Genomic DNA, 26460 nt, shown 5'->3' on the forward strand with positions numbered 1-26460 from the left:
ACCGGTCCTTGAGTTAAATTAACTGAAAGATCCTTATCTTCTTAGAGTTGTGCAGTAGTGATTATTCCCATTCGAGAGAATATTAAGATATATACAGAAATATATACATATTTCAATCAATTAGTTTTTTTAATTTGCATTAAACTTACTAAATTTATATATTTTATTTGTTATTAATTGCATGATATTGATTGCGTTTTAATTTACATTCTACATAGATTAACCATACATTTCCTTTTCTAAATTATTTTTCAAAATCCCGTAAATGATTCTCTGAATTATATGTATAATTCTTTCTTTAAAAAAATATTTAATTATATACATATACATATTAATTATATACATATATGTATGTGTATGTGTAATTTCCCAAGGAATTATTATGATTATCTAGGATAATTTGTTTCTCTTCTGAAAAATAGCAAAATTGGAATTGAAAAAACTATTTCGTCAATTTTATTATAACGTTCTAGTCACAAAATGATTTTAATTCTGCGCCGCATGGCTATATATATATATATATATAATTATATATATATATATATATATATATATATATATATATATATATATATATATAATCTTTTATTGAGCATAAAACCGATTTGAGCGTTTATCTTGAACGTGATAGCAGCGTTGCAAAAATCGTAATAAAAGTGCAACGAGCAGTTTAATAAGCCCACGTGAGGTGTATAATAATAGTGTTTTTAACATCTATCAAAAGACCGTAAAGTTAATCGGCCGTCGTCGCTACTTCGGAATTTTCACGAGCCTCATCTCAGGTCCGCCGTAGGATTATTATCGGTTATCTATGATCGATCGGTCGCAGATATGACTTTTAGTTGCCGCGCATTATCCCGAACGAGGTCGTTCGATCCGCCATGAAAGACTTGTAAAGCGCGAACAAGATAAAGAAATCGACGATCGTGAAGTCACGAGCAGGCTCGATATCGTCATGTATCTCGCTAAATGGTATTAATAGGTAGACAGATTTACGATTATGCTCGAGTAATATGAAAATTGCCAATTAACCGCATCCGTTCACCTCCGTATCAATATCGTCGACTTTTATTTTTAGCAAAGTAAACTATGCCGTATCTCTTTTTACCATATATTTGCTAAAAATAGATTTATATTGGAATAATAGCATATTAATTTTTTCATTAGATTTTTGAAACAAAAAATATCTTACACATATGTCATAATAATAAAAAATAAAACTATAGCAATATTAAACATTTTCATCTCACTTTTATTTTGAAAAAATTTTAACAATTATTTATTTTTACTCTCAATCTTGTAAATATATAAATACTTCCTTTGGTTTTTATAAAGATTGGGCTACGAAAATATATATTATACTATATGTTACCAAAATTATTTTTAACTTGATAAGCAACATTGAAATATTTTGATATATAAAAATATTAATATCATCACAGATATAAATATTTTAACATAATTAAATATCTCAAATTAAAATCTAGATTATTATATCATGTGCATATTTTACAATGACAATTTAATCACTACCGCGGAAATAAATAATTTCATACATAAGTAATAAATAAATTTTACTCACCTCATAGTTGATCTGTCATTCGAGCCAAGTCTTCTCTTTTGTTCATCTATAATTTCTCCTTTATGACACTTGCAGAAACACATTCACTCGTAAAAACATGATTAATATGTACGACTGTTCGCATACTAATTATCAGAATATTATTAATCGCGTGGCATTATTTTTATTTTATAATTTATATCACTTTATATATCTCAAATATAATATGATAATTATTGATAGATATTGTATTTATTAAACAATAGATTAAAGCACTACTTTATTTTGTATCGATTTGTTGTATATGATTTATTAATAACCGGAAATGATATTTGTGATATGCGACATAATAAAATTAATTAAGATTGATTTGAGAATACACAATCAATATTACATTTCAAACATTTAAGTCCTGCAAAATAAATGTATCACTAATAAATAGTAGTTATTACATCACAATTTCCAATTAATTAAATTATTTGATTTATCCAATGATTGATGTATTACTCCATTACAAAATGATGAAAAAAAACTCTACTTAAATTGACGAAAAATTTTCAGTTCACACTGTTCCGATAAAAAATTCTTGTATGAATCGCTCGGTGCACGAACTAATTAATCGCATAAACTTTAATTATAATAATAAGAGATAATAATAAGAAATGATAGTATTGCGTTTGTTTCTATTACTTGTCGCGATCGTAGTTCGAGAAATAATACGACACTCGTGTCTATTCATTTGATCCTCACCACGTGAATGACAATAATAGCGGAATGTAAACAATAGCGCGCTATACATCAAGGCCAAATATTGTACGTCATATAATTCATTGTTATGTGAAATATTTCACGTCCTATTGAATAAACGTATTTTCAAAAAATATTTTCAAAATATTTTCTGGAATTCTTTAAAGTAAATATTAAATATTATATATTCAATTTCAAATATATTTGTAGGAATAATCGCTCGAAAACATCGTATTAAAATAATTATTATTAATTTTATTATTATTTTTACATTATTACTATATTAAATTTGATCATTATACTTTTTTATATTATTATTATTTTTTTTATATTATTATTATTATTACATTAACACTTAAGATTACACGATTTGTCATATATATTCATCTTTCTCAACAAATATAAATTTTGAATGCAATAACAATATAATTCTTCAATCATTCTGAATGATATATTTTAAACCAATGGTTTATTCATTTGTAATTAAAGTAATAAAGAAATGTAAAATCTGTAAGTTTATATTTCGACTTTTTTGATTGTTTTTGCCGTACTATGACGTATGCGCGCTAACGTTTACATACGATAACCTTGTTGTCATTCGTGCGGCGAGACTCGAGCAGGAAAGAGAGGCTCAAAATCACTCCGTCTATCATCGTATATGTAAAACATGTAAGTAGAAGAACATTATAAAATAATTTTCGTTAAATACACAAAAAATTTTCTCTTTCTCTCAGATTATATCGATTACATCTATTTTAAGAACACTATTAGTCCGAGTATTAATGAGATTCGACATATTCTAAAGCTAAATGTAATGTATGCAGATATGCGGTTTATCTGCTTGTTTGCTACGCATGATTTGACATGATCGTGTATCTCTTGATAGACATTGAGATTCGTTGTGCGAAAAAAGATCATCGCTAGATTCGTGCGAAAACGAATTTACTTCCCATTGGTTCCATCGCGTGTTTTTTTTTATTTATTAAGAGGAACGAAAGTAATTACAAGAGGGGACAATTAGACTCATTAGGACAATTGGACTTGATTTTTCTGCAGGTATCTTTAGTTTTCCATCCCCCGGGACGCGAAATTAATGATAACTATAAATGACGATGAAGGATGTTCAAATTGCATTTAATTTTGAATAAAATGCATCAAGTAATTTGATTAAATGAGATCGATTAATAGTGTAGTGTCTGGTTGCCGCTGAATCCAAATCAATGAACAAAGTAATCTGAGTCAATGACTGAGTAGCGAAGTAAATCATATAGCTCAACACTTTCCACGCATAATCTGATTTTTAACGATAAAGCTTTAAAGAATTATAATATACACGGAGAAAATTTTACAATACAAATTTCATGAAAAATAATTCCCTTTTACAATATTTATTATAAAGGAAACAATAACATTGAGATATTTATTATACTATAAAAAATTCTAAATTATGTATTTGTTTCATTATTAATTAACGATTATGTATTTTTTGTGCATTAAAATATTTGAATAATAACAATGCGCATTTGTAAAATATATACATACATACAATAATATTGGATTAAAAAAAATATCCTACATATAATTTTCTCTTATATTAGTATATTCCACAATTTAAAAAAATATATTGTATATAATTTTTATTATACTTACGTAATATTTTTTCCGTGTAACAACCATAATGCTTAGTATATAAATTGATTTCATATTTTGCGAACGAGGTCTTTACGCGCTGCTAAAGGATTTATTTAAAGCAAAATTATTTCGCGTTTTACTCTCTCATGAACTGCAGCATTATTTCTCTCTTTCTCTCTCAAATAAATATTCACGTTGCGATTATACTATGCAATGTGGGATAATGGCATACCAGCTTGATTTTAGTCGGCGGCTAACGGTCTTTTTCGAGGATCGAATGAGCGTGTGAGTGCACCTTGATCCGCGCCGAAGGTGTCTGATTTCAGCAGCCGCTCTTATAGCTCGCGGCATAGACGCGATGAGAATGGGGCCTCTCTTTGAAATGTTCTCTCTTCTCCTGGGCCAGAAAGCCCAGGTTTGCGATCGAGAGTCGTCGACGTCTCTTATGCGTCGCGTTCGATATTTTCGTCTCTTCGGATATGATTTCTCGAGTGATTCATTACGCGGAGAGAAGGGATTAAACGATTACTGAGCTATTCTTTAATCTAGTGTTTAATCGAGAGTAATACGTAACGGTACGTTGACGAAGAGGTCAGAATGACTTGGCGCTCTCTCGTTCTCTCTCTTATTCTCTGGCAAAGTAGCACATTCTCAGCTACCATCGAGATACATTGAGTCAGTTATAAAAGATACGTCTATTATATCGGGATCAATATCGTAAATGCAATGACTTACAAAATTGTGATTGTGTATTTCAAAAACATAAAAAATGTTATAAAATTTAATTCATAAAAAATATAAAATTTAATTTCTCTTTAAGCACGAAATTTAGCGAAAACATCGGTTGATTTTGTTCATTTCATCTATAGAAATGAATCATTATGAGTTTTTCTTTGAATAATTAATTAAAAAAAGAAATCAAATAATTAACAAACACACACACGATATAAAAACATGAGATTATAGGATTTAACGAAGTAGATAATAATGTAGATAGTATGTAATGGATAAAACATGTATTTTCAATTTATAAATACTTGGATTAAGAGAGTCAAAGTTAGTCTAATTAATTTTGAAATTTAAGAAAAATAAAGAATAAATCAAGAAAATGAGTTGATATATTTTCATATATATATATATATATATATATATATATATATATATATGTATACCATTTTTTACTATACTATACCATTTTTACTATACTAACAAGATATTAATAACGCATGAGCTACTTTGGTGGTATTATTATTGGAAAGAACGTAACATCGTGAAATAAGACATCGATGTTTTTAGAACCTTTAAAAAATAAAAAACTTATATATATCTTTTCATTATTAAATAATTTTTAATTAACTCTAATCATATCGTGAAAATAAATAAAATATGTCATAAAATTTTTAAATTTATAAACTGGACTTAGAGAATCAATCATATAGTATTACTTACCGTACCAAAACTTTCAATTGATAAAGTCACAATTTTTCCAGCAGTTAATTTGCAAGGTGAAATAGTTCTGTTCATGATTAAAAGAAATATCTTGCGACATCTTCCCGAAGTATAATACCACTTTCCTCTACAACTATAATACAAAACGAGATTCTTATCAGTTTAAATAAAATAAAAAACTAGCGAATTAAATCTGTATTCTTACATCGATTCATATGGAACAATACTATAATCTAACAAAAATTGAGCTTGCCAAAATTGTAGAAAAAGATGAGTGAGTTGGGCAATGTAGATTGCAAGAGGTGCTGCAATATCTCTCGCATTGCTTAAATTCATTACTACCTGTAATAGAAATTTAATTGCTTTCGAGATATTTTCGAATTGTTTCTAATTTTCAAATTATTTGCTGTTTTTACAAGTATATATCATATACTTCGGAAATTATGTATAAAATATTATCTTTATCGAACATTGATTGTAATTGAGGACATTATAAAATTGCAAAATATTTGCTTACAAGCCATATATTTATTGTAAAGTATAATTATAAAAAGAAATTAGTACATACTTGTATACCACATATACTGCCACAAATCATATTTAAACTAATGCTAACCAGGAAGATATTTGTAAACGTAGATTCGATTAATTCCGCGAATCTGCAAAGTCGCGAATTTGAACGTAGTTGCAGGCAATATGAAAATATCGATAAAGCCATTATTTGTAGTACAAATTTAAAAGTATAAAGAAAATCTAAAATAGAACACATATTTTTTAATACGTACTGTATTGCGTGAAGATGCCTACGCAAACAGTTAAACGCTTTATGATAATTAACATCTTCCATTTTGTCTAGTTCCATATGAAAATTAGCGTCACTATTTTTTCCGATATCCTCTAACATATATCTGAAGACAAAAATATTAATGCAAAAATGTTAGTCTTATATTTTAATTTTTAATCGTCATTTCATTAAATCATCCTTGTGATCCTAATATTCTTACCCAACAATTGAAAACATTCCGCAGACATGCTGGATTAAAGTATAATATAAGGTGTCAACTGCGAGCGTACTAAATACGTGAGCGAACACGCCTAGATAACAATGAATCGTTATAGGATAAAAATATTGATCTAATTTCTCGCCATACTCGACTTGAAATGGTAATTTTGATAATCCCGATATGGTCGAGTTTGTTGCGTTCGTGGTATTGTCCTCTAATAACGTCAGAACGATTGGTTTGAGCAAATAAAAGAATGCTGTCATATGCATAAAAACTAAAAAAAAATATGTGTTATATACGAGTAGATTTTCATTGATGCTTATTATTTATGATTTAAAAAATAAAAAATGTCTATTTTAAAAATTAAGCAAAATTTTTTTTTTTGTGTATTTTTTGCCAAATTTTAAAGCTTAAAATAAATTTTAAAAAATTCGAACAATTATATATGATGTAATACAAAATGCATATGCTCGCTCTTACATATGTTCAAACATGCACAGTTTGCTATACATTTTCAATTTCTATAACGTACCTACGTAAAATGTTGTTAGAGATCGTCCATATTCGCAGTGGCGAGCAAGAATAGTTCTTTCCACATCTGTATTTAATGATAGCCAATCATCTTTTATCATTTTAAGGCAAGATTTGATCTATATAAATTGTGCGTGCACAATTTCCATCGCATCAATAATTTTTGTACAAAGGATTACATTGTATTAGTATATAATGATTGCTTACATGTTTGCTGCTCAACATCATGCCCGCTATCTTACAGCTGAATGTTATGCTAATCAGTACAGCTGGCACACTCTCGAAAATGTCATTGAGATCCGTTGCAGTTAATACGTACATTAACTATATTAAATTTATAATATTATCGAACATATTGAGGTTTATCGACAAAGGAAAGAAAATGATTCAATGAATTGAACAAATAAATAATTTGGCATTCTTTTGCAGTTTTTAATATTAAACATACATACCTGAGGTATCATAATACTAAAGCAGAACGTAAACATTGGCACGAAGCACATACATCTGTGGCGCAGCCCGTCATATGGCCATATTCCCGATATAGTCATGTACAACTTAGGAATAATATAGTACCGACTATTCCAAATGTCTTTTTTGTCAAACATTTTATGAAATAGTATTACGAATTATCAGCGATTCCTTGTGTATGCTCATCATTCGGTGAATTATAGGAGTTTAGTTATCGATTTCTCTTAACACGATAAAGACAACGTAATAATTCAATAAGATAATACATGTGCAATTACTTGAACCCTTTCTCTTTCACATTTTCTTTCATCATTTCTCCTTTATCATAATAATAGGGTATATTATCTTCCGGGTCGTTCTTTGAACACGAAATAATGAACGCTTTTGTGTGTGTTTCGTTTCATGTTGAGAGAAACAGAAGTATGTTTCTTTTCAACAATTCAGAAGAAGCAAAGATCGCCAACGCAAGCACACGAGATTAATATAGAATATCGAATAATGTATCATAATTTTATTAAACTTTACGATTTATGGAGCGAGATATATATATATATATATGTATATATATATATATATATATATATTGGATTTGAGTTCAGTTAATGATGTGAATAGTGCGAACAAGGAATTTTATAAAGATAAATTCGGTTTTATAAACTTGTTTTTTGACAGAAGTACAACGGAAATTTTCTAGTATATTCCAGTAGCGTTCACTCCTAAATGATGGCACCATCGTTGGAAGGAATGGCATTGGTATGAAAATTAGAAATTAATTGGAGTAATATATAACAAATTATTTCCTTCAATAAATGATTGAATTTATTTAAGCAACTGAAAAAACTCAAATTATTGCTCTGTCTTAAAGTAATTAGTCAAATTTATGAGAAATGAATTACTTAGCTTTTCTTTAGTGTTTAATCGAGAGTAATACGTAACGGTACGTTAGCGTAGAGGTCAGAATGACTTGGCGCTCTCTCTTTCTCTCTCTTACTCTCTGGCAAAGTAGCACATTTTCAGCTACCATCGAGATACATTGAGTCAGTTATTATAAAAGATACGTCTATTATATCAGAATCAATATCGTGAAATGCAATGATTTACAAAATTCTGATTGTGTACTTTAAAAATTTTAAAAATGTTATAAAATTTAATTCATAAAAAATATAAAATTTAATTTCTTTTTAAGCACGAAATTTAGCGAAAGCATCGGTTGATTTTGTTCATTTCATCTGTAGAAATGAATCATGAATTTTTCTTTGAATAACTTATTAAAAAAGAAATGAAATAATTAACAAATACACACAATATAAAAACATGAGATTACAGAATCTAACGAGATAGATAATAATGTAGATAGTATGTAATGGATAAAACATGTATTTTCAATTTATAAATACTTAGATAAAAAAAAGTCAAAGTTAGTCTAATTAATTTTGAAATTTAAAAAAAATATCAAGAAAGAGAGTTGATATATTTTCATATATATATGTATACCATTTTTTACTATACTAACAAGATATTAATAATACCAGAGCTACTTTGGTGGTATTATTATTGGAAAGAACGTAACATCGTGAAATAAGACATCGATGTTTTTAGAACCTTTAAAAAATAAAAAATTTATATATATATCTTTTCATTATTAAATAATTTTTAATTCATTCTAATTATATCGTATAAATAATGAAAATAAATAAAATATTCCATAAAATTTTTAAATTTATAAACTGGATTTAGAGAATCAATCATATAGTATTACTTACTTACCGTACCAAAACTTTCAATTGATAAAGTCACAATTTTTCCAGCAGTTAATTTGCAAGGTGATAGAGTTCTGTTCATAATTAAAAGAAATATCTTGCGACATCTTCCCGAAGTGTAATACCACTTTCCTTTGCAACTATAATACAAAACGAGATTTTTATCTGTTTAAATAAAATAAAAAACTAGCGAATCAAATCTGTATTCTTACATCGATTCGTATGGAACAATACTATAGTCTAACAAAAATTGAGCTTGCCAAAATTGTAGAAAAAGATGAGTGAGTTGGGCAATGTAGATTGCAAGAGGTGCTGCAATATCTCTCGCATTGCTTAAATTCATTACTACCTGTAATAGAAATTTAATTGCTTTCGAGATATTTTCGAATTGTTTCTAATTTTCAAATTATTTGCTGTTTTTACAAGTACATATCATACTTCGGAAATTATGTATAAAATATAAATATTATCTTTATCGAACATTGATTGTAATTGAGGACATTATAAAATTGCAAAATTTGTGCTTACAAGACATATATTTATTGTAAAGTATAATTACAAAAAGAAATTAGTACATACTTGTATACCACATATACTGCCACAAATCATATTTAAACTAATGCTAACCAGGAAGATATTTGTAAATGTAGATTCGATTAATTCCGCGAATCTGCAAAATCGCGAATCTGAACATAGTTGCAGGCAATATAAAAATATCGATAAAACAGTCATTATTTGTAGTACAAATATTTCTTCTAAAATATAAAGAAAATCTAAAATAGAACAGATATTTTTTAATACGTACTGTATTGCGTGGAGATGCCTACGCAAACAGTTAAATGCTTTATGGTAATTAACATCTTCCATTTTGTCTAGTTTCATATGAAAATTAGCGTCACTATTTTTTTCGATATCCTCTAACATATATCTGAAGACAAAAATATTAGTGCAAAAATGTTAGTCTTATATTTTAATTTTTAATCGTCATTTCACTGAATCCTCTTTGTGATCCTAATATTCTTACCCAACAATTGAAAACATTCCGCAGACATGCTGGACTAAAGTATAATATAAAGTGTCAACTGCGAGCGTACTAAATACGTGAGCGAACACGCCTAGATAACAATGAATCGTTATAGGATAAAAATATTGATCTAATTTCTCGCCATACTCGACTTGAAATGGCAGTTTTGATAATCCCGATATGGACGATTTTGTTGCATTCGCGGTATTGTCCTCTAATAACGTCAGAACGATTGGTTTGAGCAAATAAAAGAATGCTGTCATATGCATAAAAACTAAAAAAAATATATGTGTTATATATGAGTAGATTTTCATTGATGCTCATTATTTATGATTTAAAAAATAAAAAATGTCTATTTTAAAAATTAAGCAAAAATTATTTTTTTTTTTGTATTTTTTGCCAAATTTTAAAGCTTAAAATAAATTTAAAAAAATTCGAACAATTACATATGATGTAATACAAAATGCATATGCTCGCTCTTACATATGTTCAAACATGCACAGTTTGCTATACATTTTCACTTTCTATAACTTACCTACGTAAAATGTTGTTAGAGATCGTCCATATTCGCAGTGGCGAGCAAGAATAGCCCTTTCCACATCTGTATTTAATGATAGCCAATCATCTTTTATCATTTTAAGGCAAGATTTGATCTATAAATTGTGCATTCACAATTTCCATCGCATCAATAATTTTTGTGCAAAGGATTACATTGTATATAATGATTGCTTACATGTTTGCTGCTCAACATCATGCCCGCTATCTTACAGCTGAATATTATACTAATCAGTACGGCTGGCACACTCTCGAAAATGTCATTAAGATCCGTTGCAGTTAATACGTACATTAACTATATTAAATTTATAATATTATTGAACATATTGAGATTTTTATCGACAAAGGAAAGAAAATGATTCAATGAATTGAATAAATAAATAATTTGGCATTCTTTTGCAGTTTTTAAGATTTAACATACATACCTGAGGTATCATAATACTAAAGCAGAACGTAAACATTGGCACGAAGCACATACATCTGTTGCGCAGCCTGTCATACGGCCATATTCCCGATATAGTCATGTATACCTTAGGAATAATATAGTACCGACTATTCCAAATGTCTTTTTTGTCAAACATTTTGTGAAATAGTATTACGGATTATCAGCGATTCCTTGTGTATGCTCATCATTCGGTGAATTATAGGAGCTTAGTTATCGATTTCTCTTAACGCGGTAAAGACAACGTAATAATTCAATAAGATAATACATGTGCAATTACTTGAACCCTTTCTCTTTCACATTTTCTTTCATCATTTCTTCTTTATCATAATAATAGGGTATATTATCTTCCGGGTCGTTCTTTGAACACGAAATAATGAACGCTTTTGTGTGTGTTTCGTTTCATGTTGAGAGAAACAAAAGTATGTTTCTTTTCAACAATTCAGAAAAAGCAAAGATCGCCAACGCAAGCACACGAGATTAATATAGAACATCGAATAATGTAATAATCGAATAATGTCATAATTTTATTAAACTTTACGATTTATGGAGCGAGATATATATATATATATATATATATATATATATATATATATATATTGGATTTGAGTTCAGTTAATGATGTGAATAGTGCGAACAAGGATTTTTATAAAGATAAATTCGGTTTTATAAACTTGTTTTTTGAAAGAAGTACAACGGAAATTTTCTACTATATTTCAGGAGCGTTTACTTCTAAATGATGGCACCATCGTTGGAAGGAATGGCATTGATATGAAAATTAGAAATTTTTACGAGTAATATATAACAAATTATTTCCTTCAATAAATGATTGAATTTATTTAAGCAACTGAATTAAAAAACTCAAATTATTGCTCTGTCTTAAAGTAATTAGTCAAATTTATGAGAAATGAATTACTTAGCTATTCTTTAGTGTTTAATCGAGAGTAATACGTAACGGTACGTTGGCGTAGAGGTCAGAATGACTTGGCGCTCTCTCTTTCTCTCTCTTACTCTTTAGCGAAGTAACACATTGTGAGCTACCATCGAAATACATTGAATCAATTAAAAGCTACATCAATTAAATCGGAATCAGTATCGTGAAATGCAATGACTTACAAAATTATGATTGTGTAGTCTGAAAATTTCAGAAAATTTTAAAATTTGAAGTAAAAAATGTAAAATTTAATTTCTCTTTATTTTTTTAAGCAAAAATTTTAAAAAACGTACCGGTTGATTTTGTTCATCTCATCTTTGGAAACTAAACTATAATGATAAACAAAATAATTAACAAAGATATACACATACACGAATGTGAAAAAAATGAGATTACAATTGTTGTACAGAATGTAAATGAAGTTATTAAATAATAATGTAGATAGAGTATATATAGTGAAACATATATACATATATTTTAAAATTTATAAATACTTGAATTAAGAGAGTCAACGTTAGTCCAATTAATCTTGAAATCTAAGAAAAATATCAAGAGAGAGGATTTATATATATATACCATTTTTTCTACATTACAAGATATTAATAATGCATGAGCTACTTTAATTATCATTGATATAATCATTGGAAAGAACGCAACACCGTGAATAAAGACATTGATGTTTTCAGAACTTTTAAAAAATAAAATTAATTATATGTACATATAGATATGTTTTCATTATTAAAAAAGTTTTATTAAATAATTTTTAAATAACTCTGATCAAAGTATCATATAGATAATGAAAACAAATAAAATATGCCATGAAATTTTTAAATTTATAAACTGGACTTTAGAATCAATCATATAGTATTACTTACCGTACCAAAACTTTCAATTGATAAAGTCACAATTTTTCCAGCAGTTAATTTGCAAGGTGATATAGTTCTGTTCGTGATTAAAAGAAATATCTTGCGACATCTTCTCGAAGTGTAATATCACTTTCCTCTGCAACTATCTTACAAAACGAGATTTTTATCAGTTTAAATAAAATAAAAAACTAGCGAATCAAATCTGTATTCTTACATCGATTCATATATAAGTACTAGTGTTGCAGATCATCAACGATTCCTTGTAAATTTTGGTCATTCGGTGAATTGTAAGAGCTTATCGATTTCTCTTAACGTGGCAAAAAGAACGTAATAATTCATTAAGATAATACATGTGTAATTACTTGTACTTGAATCCTTTCTCTTTCGCATTTTCAGTCCATTTATAATTTCCCTTTTATCGTAATAATAGGGTATATTATCTTGCGAATCATTTGAATGCAAAATAATGAACGCTTTATACGTGTATATATTCATCTCATTAAAGAAACACAAATATGTTTCTTTTTAACAATTTGGAAAAAGCAAAGATCGCAAGGACACGAGATTCATATAGAAAATATCGAATAATATATTATAATTTTATTAAACTTTACGATTTATGGGAGCGAGAGAGAGATATAGGATTTGAGGGCAGTTAATGATGTGGATATTGTGAATTGCAAGTTTTATAAAGATAAATTTCATTTTATAAACTTGATTTTTGAACAATGGAAATTTTTTAGTTTACTGTAGGAGCATTTTACTCTTAAATGAAGGCCATCATCACTGATAGGAATTGGCATTGGTAATAGTAGAAATTAATGAGTTAATATGTAACGAATTATTCTCTTCAATAAATTATTGAATTATAATCATTTAAGCAACTGAATTAAAATTATTGCTCTGTCTTAAAGTGATTGGTATTAGTCGATATAAAAAATTCTCAGAAATTTTTGTTTATGTGTTAGAGGAATAATTTCAGACAAATATTGTTATAAAAATATTACAGAAAAATGCTACGGTGCGGGTAGAATCGATGATGTCGAATAAGATTTTACACGTATTTGGGCTTACGTACATGTGCATATTTTACACTTATATGTATGTATTTTGTATATATGTGTATTTATATATGGTGCGCTACACGGAAAGAGGCTGTGGGAAAGATAGCGCCTACTATGCGAGATCTCCCGTTGCTGTTTCACTGTCGTGTTTACGAGAATGCTCACTTGGCGGCTTTAGATCCCCCCGGCCAACCTTCGTCCTCCTTTATCACTAGCCTGGGCCACGCGAGATTAGCCAACAGACATAGATTTTGCAACCCCCTTGATTCCGATCCAAGTTCGATTATTTTAAATTCGATTGATCGACGAAATGTTTATGTGGATGTTTGGATGTTCCCATTTTTCGTATCCTTAATCATTTTCGCACATATCAGTAAAATTTTTCAAGACAAACATTTCGAAAATTAAGTAGACTGAATTTAATTAAATTATTTTTTTAATTATATTAAAAAATTGTATTTTTTTTCAGGATGGAAACTTTTCAAGAAGCCGGTGTTCAAATGTTGAAGGAATTTAGAGCCTTATTGCAGCACTCGCCATTACCACTTTCTGGTACTCGTCTACTTCAGCTTTTGGCGCTTAATATGTTCGCTATCGAGACCACGCAGCTGAAAGGTGAGTTGAGATTTATTTTTCTTTTAACATCAAAGAAATAATTTCGTTTATATATATATTATATATATATATATATATATATATATATATATAAAATTTGTGAGATATTTTGTCTATCATTGATTAGATCATTAAAGTCAATTGTAATAGATTTTGGAAACTAAAAAAATCTACGAAACTTTCGATTAATTAATCAAGACATATCTATAAAATCAGTATATATATATATATATATATATATATATATATATATATATAGATTTACATATTTGTTTAGACAGTGTCGTTCTTTTGATTGTCAGATAATTTTCTCGATTTTAATTATGGAAGAGCACATTTCTGACGGAATAAAATCAACCGACTAACGAGCCGGTTGTACTCGTTTTACAGTAACGTTAATTCCTTTCGCGAGCTTTTCGTTTTAAAATGGACTACACGTTAGAAAACGAGATACCGAACCGATAACCATTTAAAATTTGCATTTTGCATGCTTATATTATGCATGAATGCATGTATAAATTCTATTGATCTGGATAAAGTTGCAAATATTTCTAGCGCAGCTTAAATCTAGAAAGTTTCCTTTTTATATAGAATTGATTTTCACATTTGCGTTGGAAATTTTGTTTTTAAATTTTTCATGCAAAATGCTTAAATTTTCCATGCAAATTTCAAGATAAAGTACATTTATTTTGGTTAGAATTGACGTGAAGAACACAAGATTAATTAAATAGATAATAAAATTAGTTAGATAATAAACCTAATGTGATTAATTGTGTAATTAAAGTTGAAAATGTTTTTTGCTGTCAAAGTTAATCTCTGTCACGGTCGAGATACATTTTATCGAGATGACTCGTTCTTCCGCTTTAGCTTGTCATCGACAAGCAACCGTGGTATGACGGTATATCCGGATAGATGTATCTTGACTCTCGACAATGACTCATGGCTGCCTGCTGGTCCGAGAGAGCACACCATAATAGCAACGAGTATTCCCCGAGAGTTTTTGCGCCTGCATGCAGGTGCTAGCCCTATATAATTATCACTAATTTCTATACGAGAGCGAAACTCCGCTCCAGGTTTCGCTTTTCTCAGAATGGACCTTAGCCTGAGTCATCAAGGCGTTTCTTTTCTTGTTGTTCTATTTCCGAGGTGAAACTACCCGCTCGAATCCTTTGCACCTGCTCGGGCGTTTCTTTGCCCTTTTGCTTTAACTACATAAGTTGCGTCCTTAGATGACTGGTATATCTTATTTCGCAGTGGTAACGAGAATTTAATAATGTCATTTTCGAGAAATTTGTACAAGCTGATCTCTTAGTTGCGTTTATAAAAGAAACAAAATTTATATTTGCATTTTAATGCGTGATATTTATTAATTATTCCTTTAAATTACTATCATCATTACTACGTTTTTTTAATCTTTTATTTTTTGTAATATTTTATGGCGCTAACATACGACATATGTAATATATTTTGATCGTTGATGAATTTGTACGTTATATAGATATCAAATAATTTAAATTATAATAGAGGAAATATTGATGCTATCGATCAATAATTTTAAAATCTATCCAGTATTAATAACAGAGGAATGGTAGAGATGTTACTATGCCAAAGAAGAGTCAGCTTAAAACGAGCATGAGCCGATATTACGGGATTTTAGTACCTGAATCTTTAAGCAGGCGTTACCATCACGTGCGAGCTATACCTGGCGCGACTTGTCGTAATATTGCACGTGCGTTAATCTGCAGTGGCTTCGTCGTATAAGTTTTCGCGGTTGAATTCTTCAGTTGGCACGATAACGGTCATACTCTCAAAGTTTTTCCGCGGACACGAGAATAGACTGTATTCAATTTTATGTCAATTTATCTCGATCAAAAGAAAATAGTTTTTGCAAAATTTTTAAACCCTCTCCTCTCTTTTAATATCGAATATTTATTTTAGCACACAAATATTAAAATTTTTCATCGAAATATTTTTCGAAAATTTGATATCTTTGAGATTTGATCGATAAAGTTCGTTTATTCCTCTGCGATTCTGCGTATATCTGTCTATTAAGAATTTTTTCGCGGATATAATCTTGTCCTCGGTGTAGTGATGATTCTCCATCAGCCAACCAGTAATTGAAATCGTAAACACTGTCGGTAATGGACCATTGAGTTTATGCAACCGTGTCGACATTGTCTGCGGTTGTCGGTCGAGGAACGTCAGGTCCCGCCTTCATCATCTTTAAACCGCCGCGACACATCCCTGTGGTTTGCTCCCCCGAATCGGCTTTCTCTTTGCGTATCAACGCTATGAATATCGAAGGTAGCATATGGTATACTGTCTATGACGTCTTATTTTAATATACTTGGAAAGCATTTTTTTCTTGCCTTCTTGTAACAATTAATTTTTTTTATTACTTTAGCCTGTGCTTATTTGATGCGTATTCTTTTTAATGTAATTATTATCGAAGCTTGAAGGCATAAGACACCGATTAATCGGAATTATGTGAAGAAAATTTATTTAAATTTTGGAAAATCTTTCCGAATTGAAACGTTTTTCAGCGATAGCACAAGTATTATCTAATCGGTTGCTAAGATGCGTATCGAGGAAGCTGATGGCGATCTGCGGGATCATTTCATGCACAGCACGACTGTACGCACGTACGGGGAACGAATACAGAGACCGAGAACCCCGAGGCTACCGAGGAATCGCATAACGCCAAGGCTGAGAGAGAAAGAGAGAGAGAGAGAGAGAGAGATGTCCCTAATGTCTATAATCTTGGATCATCTGCATCCGAACTGCATCCGATCTAGCTTGTGGCTTTGCGTACCTTAAATCTAACCACATTCTACTACTACCTGCCGCAGAACCCTATCAAGTATAGGATACTCGTTCCCTTTTTCTCCCGCCACGTATGTTGATGCATTATTAAATTGTTTCATTGTTTTATCTTCTCTTTCTCTTTTTTTATCCATCTCTCACGTTTGATTGCTCTCGTGCTCCGTTTCTCATTGTAGTATAAATGAAATTTTGAGCATTCAGACGATACATTTTTATTTTGTGAAAATTAAAACAAGAGGGATATATTTTCTAATATTTTCATTAATATTAAATTTAAAAGCTGTTTAGTTTAGATATTTAATATCCAAGTAAAATAATAAATACGTAAAAGTCAAATTTCACGAACAAAATTAATTGGTATCGAACAAGCTCTTAAATTATCTCGATTCGCCTGGTTTTTCTTTAAATAGTCTTCGAAATTTATAAGATTATTTGGTAGAGGACGAGTTTCGTATTACAATGTAAAGTACACGAAGAACGAGAGTAGACTACCACGCGGACTTGTGATTCCCGATAAAGAAAGTGTCGCGATACACGCTGGATAAGTGCGTGTCCGAATCCGAAGTTATTTCGACCCGATTGGAGAGAGAGCCTCGCGGACCTGCAATCGCGGAGAAGGGAGTCGTTTCTCGGAAAGCCGAGCCGGACGAAGGGTGAGGGAGGGAGGGGCTCGTTGGCATAAATTATCGAAAAGTACAGCCCTCGAAAAATCCAGCTCTCCTCTCGTGTGCGCGTACTCGCCTCTTCGAAATTGCCTCCCTAAAATATGAGAATTATTGCCCGTGGCTTTGTTCCGTCTCGCTCGCGCCTCTTGAGTTACTTTCTTATTTTGCAAAAGCTTCCTTCCTTTCTGACGACGGGATCCACGTATTCATCGGCGGGAGAGAAAGAGAGAGAGGGAGAGAGTTTCGCATCTCGTTGCTTGATCGCGCACGAATGCAAGTGCCGTTTGTTTTGATTTTTTATCTCACCGAGGAGAAATCATCTCTCCTCGTGCCAATTCGTAAATCAGCTGGTAAAAAACGAGTCTTTCAGTATCTTTCTTTTCTTCCTTGCTGAGCCCTTCTCACGCGCGGTGCGTGCGCGCGATTCTTTCGCGTGGCCAGTCGCGGTTCATTGACCTTTGAACTTTCTAACCGGCCAGACGCGGTGTCCGAATATTGTCCTGTCATTGCGCCTGGATATGGGTCTTCTGACGCGATGCGACGAGACGCGATCCTGCGGTCCAAATTAATCCAGTCTCGAGACTCGCGCTGAATAGTAGTATTATTATTCAGATTTGAATATGGCATTTGCCTGTCAAATATTCTCTGTCATGTTAGTAAGAGAGAAAGACAATGTCGTTCTTCTCGTCAATCGATTTGTTATACGTAAAACAATAGTAATAAAATTATATACCTCATGTATATTAGATGTAATATTCGTACAGTTTCTCTTTATATTTTTTTTCATTTTTAAATCCTGGATTGCTAAATATTTTTTCCTGCTTTCTTATTTAACTCAGAAAATAATTCGAAAAAAAAAAAATCTAAATGAATCAGATATACATAATACAGTCCAAATTTCTTCTAACTTTTTGTTCCTCCCAGGGAAAAGAAAGATGTGTAGATCAAACGTCAGAATTATTCGAAAAAAATATCGAGTACCTTCACTGAAAGCTTTAATTTGATTTTAATATCTATGTATAAAATACGCGAAGGATAAAATTATCTGTGATATCATATATCTTTGATAAATCGTCAGTTTTTTAACGTTGCTATTATACACTGCTTCCAAGCAAATGCGAGCCTTTACTTAAGAAGTACCTCTGGTTTCTTTGGCGAAGTCTCCGTGCGGAGACGATTTCAAGATGATTTCAAGACGATCTCCATATCCTACGTACTTAAGGATTAGCGCGGAGTTGTTTTGCAAGTTTTTGCGAGTTTATTTCCCTCAAATAATTTATAGTAAGGATGATTAGAGCAGCAGAGAGAGAAGATCCGCTAATCTGCTCAAGAGAACGCGCGTAAACGCATCACACTGCCGGTCTTTCACTATGCATCTTTTTAAAATTGCGTTTAAAACGACTTCCGGCTTAATGGTCAAAACATTCATTTCTTTGCATAATTAATGGTAATATTTTAATGGTAATATTTTAATTAGTAGTAATATTTCGTCACAATATTTGAATATATTATGCATTTTACGCGTAAATATAATATTCTTCGTCAGTTCCTTCGTCTTACTTATAGAATTAATACAATTACTTACAGAATTAATACAATTTTGCCGAAAAAAGAATAATAAGGCTAATAAAGGATAAAAAATCTTGTTCTAAGATGTGATGTATTTGTCAAACCTTCGATGTGATATGACATTTGTCGTTTTTTCACTCGATATACGGTACGAAATTCTGTTTCCTCTTGCAAAGTCGACCATCGCCTAGACCGCGCGAATGACCGGGACGCACGCACTTACGCACGCACGCACATGCGAGTCCGGAGGTTGCGCATCTCTGTTCGCCCGTACGTCGGCGGAGATAGATGAGGGGTTCTATCTCCGGCGCGGAACCAGTTACGACTTGACGAGCTGTGTGTTTCGCGTAATGCCTCGCGATCTTATCGTCCTATTAATAATAAACCGCGAACGGCGTTACACGTCGCGAGATGCTCGCCGCCGGGTCGCCGGGTGCTCATCGTGGCCGTTGCTTACGCATTCGTAATCGGTTGGCCGCATTTCTCGATTCTTTTCTCGATTCTTTAGGTATTATAAGAGAGCGAATTGAATTATTCATACGCTAGTCCTACGCGTACGAATATTGAAACGTTAGGAATTTTTCTCAAATATCCAGATGGTGTGGCTTTAGTCCTTGAATGACGTAGATGAGATTGAATCTCTGTTTGTCAGTTTGACCGCGCTTCTCTTTGTGGATATTGAATTATTCATGTAATGCTTTTTTACTATAATATGTCGCTTTTATATTGAAACTAGAGAAAGAATCTTTTTCGAAATATTTCAGTAGAGAGACCGAATTTTGGTATGTAAAAATTAGAGGAGTAATAAAAGCCAAGCGCAAAAGTAGATACAAAATATTTATATCTTAATATCTTAATATATCAAAATATTATTATCTAAAAATGTTCCTTGTTTTATACATTTTTTTAATTATCTACAACATATTGATATTCCTCATCGGTTGTCGTGTTTGATAAATCTTCTCTACAGTTTTGAACATCTGTGACATTATGATATGAGCATTTCTCATTCTTTGTTTTTCGTTTCATTTGTGATCATTTCCGCGATTATCAATGCTTGCCAATTTGGATTATGTATTCTCATCATTTCTTATGGTTGGAGTCGACAGGAGATTTGCAAAATAATAATCGATGAAGAAGATCAAGAGGCATGAATTTTCAAGTAATTTCGTTGCAGATGACTCAAAGAAAAGACTGAATTGTACAAAATAATTAAAAAGAATTTTTAGATAATTTTTTGCTTACTTTTTGCGTTTGGCTCTTATTTTAATCTTTTTTCTTGAATTTTTATATTTATGTAGGAGTATACAATTTTTTCGTTTCAATTTCGCAAAGAGTTAACGCGAGAGAGTTTGGCAACATCCGTTCTCAGTCGATCGTTCAGGAAGTTTGTCGAGCAAAGCTCGTAAAAAAAGTGCGAATCTTCCGGGTGAATGTTACAATCGGTCATATTGACTTTAGGTGAAACCTCGTGAGAATAAAATGGAGTCAAAAACCCGAATTGTCTCTCAAGTAAATCTTTTATAAATCGTAAGTTTATTTCCTTATGAATTGAGCATCACATCTCTTATATCAGAGATTTATTATGTACGACGGGGATGATATTAATCGCAATCAGCGGAGGCTCGCTAGCACGCGGCCTTTAAAGGAAAATTCGCAAGCGTGGTTAATTAATTAGGCGAATAACGGTGGTTTGGAGATCCTTCCAATTAAGTACGGCGTGTGCCACGTGCATTAGTTGGTTTCGCTAATTAGATATGTTGTCTCGCACGAATATCTTCTCTCTCTCTCTCTCTCCCTTTTTTATAAATGAAAAGAGGGAGGGACAGGGATATAAAAGCTGATGTACAAAAGTGTTCGTCCTTGCGCGCAAGCATAACATTCCTCATTCTGACGTCGTTGCGGCCAATTATGGACTTTTACAATTTTAAGCGAGTGGTTTTAGCCTCGTCTGATGGCTCGGTCGAGAGTGCCTGCTTACCGACTATCAACCTTGCAACTGGCGGTAGACCAAGTCATTAAGTGATAAACGCTCGACTCCCGCTGGCAGCCGAGACCTCTCCTCTTCGGGGGCGAACCCTCCGGGTGTACACACACTCTATACGTGTACGGGTGAATGATGGATGCGTTTCGTCGCGGCGCAAAAGTCGAAACCGGACCGCGTTTTTACGCATCTGGTGGAGATAGTTTTCTAGACGAAAGAAATCCTGGCCAGAAATAAAACGAATGTATATCGAATAGTTGCGGGAAAACGTTCGCGTTCACCGAGATTCGCTTTCTGGGAGACGTTTTCGCGGGAGAAGATACGGCGTCCAATTTCGACCGTGGCTTCCCGCGCGATTACGCGGTTCGGTTGTAACGGACGGCGGATTAATACGATAGCAGAGGACGAGAGAACGCCCGGACACGGAGGCAGGCCAGGAATTGCATGTTATAGGTAATTGGCAATTTCTGTAACGCGATCCCGCTACCACCTGTCTGTGTCCGGCCGGGAGGAGTTTCGCTAGCGGGTGTTTGAAACTGCTGCTGTTGCTGTTGCTGCTGCTACGGGAACGTATACCGCGCAAGGACGGAGAAAACGGCCGCGGCGGATCGCCATATACTCCCCTCGACACACGTAATAACGCTAACATGCTCCGACGCGCCCGTGAATTTATGTAGGCACGTCGAGTGCCTCTTTTCGAGCACCAACCGCCAACCTCGGGATACTTGCGGAGTACTTTGGAACGAGCTCCGCGGAGGAATCTCCTCGAGCTCGCGGGCACACGTGCGAGAAACGATCTTTCTCAACTATTTCGCCACCAACATCTTACGAGGACTTGGCATAATCGGTGAAAAAATATATAATCGTCATATTCTTATTAAAATTTTAACCGAGACTGTCATACGCGAAAATTTAGTCTGTCTTCCAGAGGCAGATAACATTAGACCACACGTGAATGAGATATATTATTTATGTATAATATATTTTAAAACATTTTTACGCTTGGATTCTATCGATGATGTATCGTTATTTTATCATAATTTGTATCTGTATATAAGTTTATTTATAATTTTAAATTTTTAATTAAACCTGTCGGTACATCATTGATTGCATCCAAGGCCAAAAATGCATATTAAAATTATATATTAATAATTACATTTATAACTTTAAATATGAACTTCTAATTAATGAATATTTTTATAGAATTAAACATATCTTATATAAAAATATGAGAAATATAACAATATTTATGATCAGAAGAGGGATCTATTATTCTCGGAATTTATTATTTTTATATTTTTTTATATAAATTATGAGGAAGAGGTGAACATTTTCAGATGCAGCAGCATTATTGGAGCCTTGTATAATCTGTAACAACGGCTGTAATCCTCCCTCTCTCTGCCGATCAATCTCGTGCGCGGCGCGCAAATAGATTGACGTTCTAAAAAAAAATTTCTCGGTAATATCGGAAAAAAAACGTCATTACTGGCGAGGTCGTAATATCGAATGTGTATTGCGCGCTTTGCGCGGTTTCTTCGGAGGCGCTGAAACGCCGCCGCCGCCACCGCCGCCACCGCCGTCGCCGTCGTCGCCGTCGCCGAGAGGGTGTCGGGAAGCTCTCCGCTTGCTGAGAGGGCTATTATTAAAATTGATGTTGCAATGGCAATAAGCAGAATTGCCGGGTATTAAATTAAATTATTTTAATGTGGCAGCGCGCGCGAGGACGCGGGGAGCGGAAAGAACGGGGCTTGGAGGGTTGGACGATCACTCGATTGGACGAAGAGAAACGCGGCTTATAATATCCATCGCGCGTACCGTAAGATTGAACGTACCGCGATGGAAAGTCAACAATTTTGTACATTTTGAAACGACCTTTACGACCTATAACGACGCTATAGAGAGATTTCACGAGCGCGACCTCGTAAGCCTCGAATCATTCGAGAATCGCGTTTAATATTCTTTTTTTTAATTTTCTTTCTTCTTTATACATTATGATAAAAATTTCATTTCTTGAGATGAGATTTGCTTGCACATTTTAAATATTTCTTGAGAATTTTGTGCCATTTATTAGTTTTAGTTCCTTTCTTAATCACAGTTTTATTATATTAATATAATATTATATTTATATAAAATATAATATTATATTTTATATATAATTTTTTCAAACCATATATTTTGTTATAGTTGGACTAGAAAATACAAAAAATAAATAGAAAATGAATAGAGAATAATTAAATCTAAATATAGCTATACTACTGTCTGACACGACAGTTCTTTTTCTACTTATCCGATTTAAAAATCGAACACTTTATCTAACACTTTTGATAATAGAAATTGCCAAGCTTTTACATCAGCCCTACTAATAAAATTGTAACTTTTTTTGTACAACACTAAATTAATTTCGGAAAAGTTGATTATCGATACATAATCGACCTCGTAAATTAGCTCGGATAATTAAAAGTCCATGCCACCTTCTCTCCCGCGGATCTTTCCTCTTCGTCCGCGTTCGAGTATTAATCGACGCAGAACAAACAGCCCGGTCGATTCGCCGATGTGTTTGCCCCGGTGCTCTTTGCTCACACATGCTCCGCGAGGCGAAACGGATTCTCTCGCCCTTGGGAGAGAGAAAGGATCTTTTTCATGAGCGTGCACCGTTGAACATCGGCGAACCAACTCCACCTCGAGCGTTTGAACGTAGCCCTCTGTGTTTGCCCGAGAGGCGCGAATTACGACTCCCTAGTGTCAATATGTCAGCGCGGATATTTCATTCTCGGCGCGACGGCGGCACGCCTCTTTCGCGCTACTTTCGTGTGCGTTACATCGCACTTCGATACTTTTACGCCGGTCATCTCGCATAAATTCTGTTTGCTTCGCTGGCTTTCGCGCTTTCCGTTTCTCTAGAACTCGACCTTGCAGCTTTTCTATCTTTACGCATCATTATATTAAAATTTATGCCCAAATTTTAGAGATAAGACATGATCTTGAGCAAATCTATGCAAAGTGAAAATGGGACAAAATAGATTTTCCAATCTTGTAAGTGTCAAGAATATATAAATTGATATATTTAAATTATATACTGTCTTTCGTCTCTTTAAGTTTCATTACGCATTAATTAGCTAATTTTACGCTGTCTTTACGAAATATCTCATAGTTTCCTCGTTTATCAGGAAAATAATAGAGTTCTAATTGACTTGTTTAACTGATTTTACCTCATTTTCCTCCAACGACCGTAATTAGTAAGATTATCCTCTTTACCTCCGATGTCATTTCCGGTTATATTCAACTGATCACTCGCTTCATGATCAGTTAAATGATCTCGGTAATCACGGGATCGCGAGGAAAGGAGAAGAAAAAAGCCACAGCGAAAAACAGTTGTTAAAGTAGAAGAAATTTCCTAGAGATCAAAGTCAACGAGGAACTTCCGCAAGTGTTTTATATTTTGATCGATGTGTAAACAAGTAGTTTTTCTAACTCGTACAAATTATTTGCACTCTGCGAGTTGTCATTGCATTTCTTTTACGTCATTAAAGAAACTTGAATGAAAATAGCTCGAATGAATTACTCGAATGAATAAGATGTAATCTCTTATATTTTATATTAGGAATGACTAGTTAAGGACTTTGAACGTTTGTTATTAAATTTTCTGAATTTTTCTTCTTTTCTATATTATTTCCTCCACGTGACTTCTCATCGAATTCATGTTGTCGACGTACGTGAATCGATTTCCGATCGGACGACTTCACTTCCATGAACGATAAACTATTCTCGCGTAAGATCACGACGTCATGAATTATTCTTTGGAATGATTGTCGAAGTCGGGCAGTTTTCAGGGAAGAGAGAAATCTCGTCGTCTCAGTTAAAAAAAAGACTGAAAAACACAAGAGAGACGAGAGTGACGGATGAGATTGTTCCACTGAATGGAACTCACTGATGGGAATTGATAGTATCTACCATTTGTATCTTTCGAAAAAAATTCACATATTTAACACTTGAAAAAAAAGTTACAATCAATAATTAATCGAATCAAAAATATTTTTGAATTTTTTTGTTGAAGATAAAAAATAATTTATAAATTTGATTCTTATTTTAATTATAAATTTTATAAGGAAAATGTTAAAACACGAGCAGAGAAGTATAATTTTTTTTTCATCAGTTAGTTTTGTTTCACTTTAAGTAATTTTTAAGACTAGAAACAGAGAATAGCACATACATGTTAAAAAAATTAATTAATTTATCGATTTGAGTGTTGTTTTTTCGATAAATAAGATGTCCAAATTGAAAGAAGAAAGAAAGTATAAATTTTTTTCAAAATATTTTTTAATCTATTTCTATCAAGAATTGAGAAAGAGGAGGAGGGGGGAGAGAGAGAGAAGTTCGAATGCAGGTGTCAAAACACAGGCTATAATTATTACTTCAAATTTTCTTTTCATCAATATAATTAGTTTCTCAATCGAATGCAATTGTAAGAAAATTTGTTTCGAATAACATGTAATCATTAGCTGAATTAGTATAATTATCAATTTGAAGATATAATCAAGACTACAATTGTAGCATGCGAAAGTTCTTGTTCTCAATTTCAAATCTCGAATTATACATCGGTTATCCCGCTGGTCTTGGCACCAGCCATGAAGTCCAGAATGCCTTTCACGATCGAGATATACTCACTTCCTCACGTATCTTACATTACACAATCACTCCTTCCTCCTAGAACATCAGCATAATTTCGCGATATCCGCGGCAGGGGCGGAGTCGAATGACTTATGA

General features: G+C 32.3%; 3 protein-coding genes across 7 annotated transcripts in view; 1 reads left to right on the forward strand and 2 right to left on the reverse strand.

Annotated features, from left to right (window-relative positions):
- Window positions 1–26460, forward strand: part of LOC105259080 (telomerase-binding protein EST1A) — a 93441-nt gene that overhangs the window by 15926 nt on the left and 51055 nt on the right. For all 5 annotated transcript variants that reach the window (XM_011270810.2, XM_011270813.2, XM_011270812.2 and 2 more), the window contains one exon: window positions 14510–14655. In XM_011270810.2, coding sequence (XP_011269112.1) covers window positions 14510–14655 — 146 coding nt within the window. The remainder of the gene's footprint in view (window positions 1–14509; window positions 14656–26460) is intronic.
- LOC105259079 (odorant receptor 13a-like) lies at window positions 5183–7558 on the reverse strand. Its single transcript, XM_020029926.2, has 9 exons — window positions 7377–7558; window positions 7132–7248; window positions 6926–7043; window positions 6394–6667; window positions 6175–6297; window positions 5958–6048; window positions 5595–5731; window positions 5390–5522; window positions 5183–5239 (listed from the first exon to the last, which is right to left on the reverse strand). Exons 1-9 carry the CDS (start codon window positions 7530–7532, stop codon window positions 5189–5191), a joined length of 1200 nt encoding a protein of 399 aa, XP_019885485.2. The 5' UTR covers window positions 7533–7558; the 3' UTR covers window positions 5183–5188.
- On the reverse strand, window positions 8941–11331 carry LOC105259078 (odorant receptor 13a-like). Its single transcript, XM_020029927.2, has 9 exons — window positions 11160–11331; window positions 10913–11029; window positions 10715–10832; window positions 10180–10453; window positions 9961–10083; window positions 9735–9825; window positions 9368–9504; window positions 9163–9295; window positions 8941–8997 (listed from the first exon to the last, which is right to left on the reverse strand). Exons 1-9 carry the CDS (start codon window positions 11313–11315, stop codon window positions 8947–8949), a joined length of 1200 nt encoding a protein of 399 aa, XP_019885486.2. The 5' UTR covers window positions 11316–11331; the 3' UTR covers window positions 8941–8946.

This window comes from Camponotus floridanus, unplaced genomic scaffold (genome assembly GCF_003227725.1).
Source record: "Camponotus floridanus strain SB8 unplaced genomic scaffold, Cflo_v7.5 scaffold12, whole genome shotgun sequence".
Classification (NCBI taxonomy): Eukaryota; Metazoa; Arthropoda; class Insecta; order Hymenoptera; family Formicidae; genus Camponotus; species Camponotus floridanus.

Bases quoted from the DNA above. Each gene is read 5' to 3' on its own strand.
- LOC105259078 (XM_020029927.2), bottom strand. From the start codon at position 11,315: ATGTTTGACAAAAAAGACATTTGGAATAGTCGGTACTATATTATTCCT. The intron at 10,084-10,179 runs GTAAGAATATTA...TTTTGTCTTCAG, and splicing joins GGAATGTTTTCAATTGTTGG to ATATATGTTAGAGGATATCG. The intron at 8,998-9,162 runs GTAAGTAAGTAA...TATTTTTTAAAG, and splicing joins CAATTGAAAGTTTTGGTACG to GTTCTAAAAACATCGATGTC.
- LOC105259079 (XM_020029926.2), bottom strand. From the start codon at position 7,532: ATGTTTGACAAAAAAGACATTTGGAATAGTCGGTACTATATTATTCCT. The intron at 7,249-7,376 runs GTATGTATGTTT...AATTTAATATAG, and splicing joins TTAGTATTATGATACCTCAG to TTAATGTACGTATTAACTGC. The intron at 6,668-6,925 runs GTACGTTATAGA...ATTTTTTTTTAG, and splicing joins TCTAACAACATTTTACGTAG to TTTTTATGCATATGACAGCA.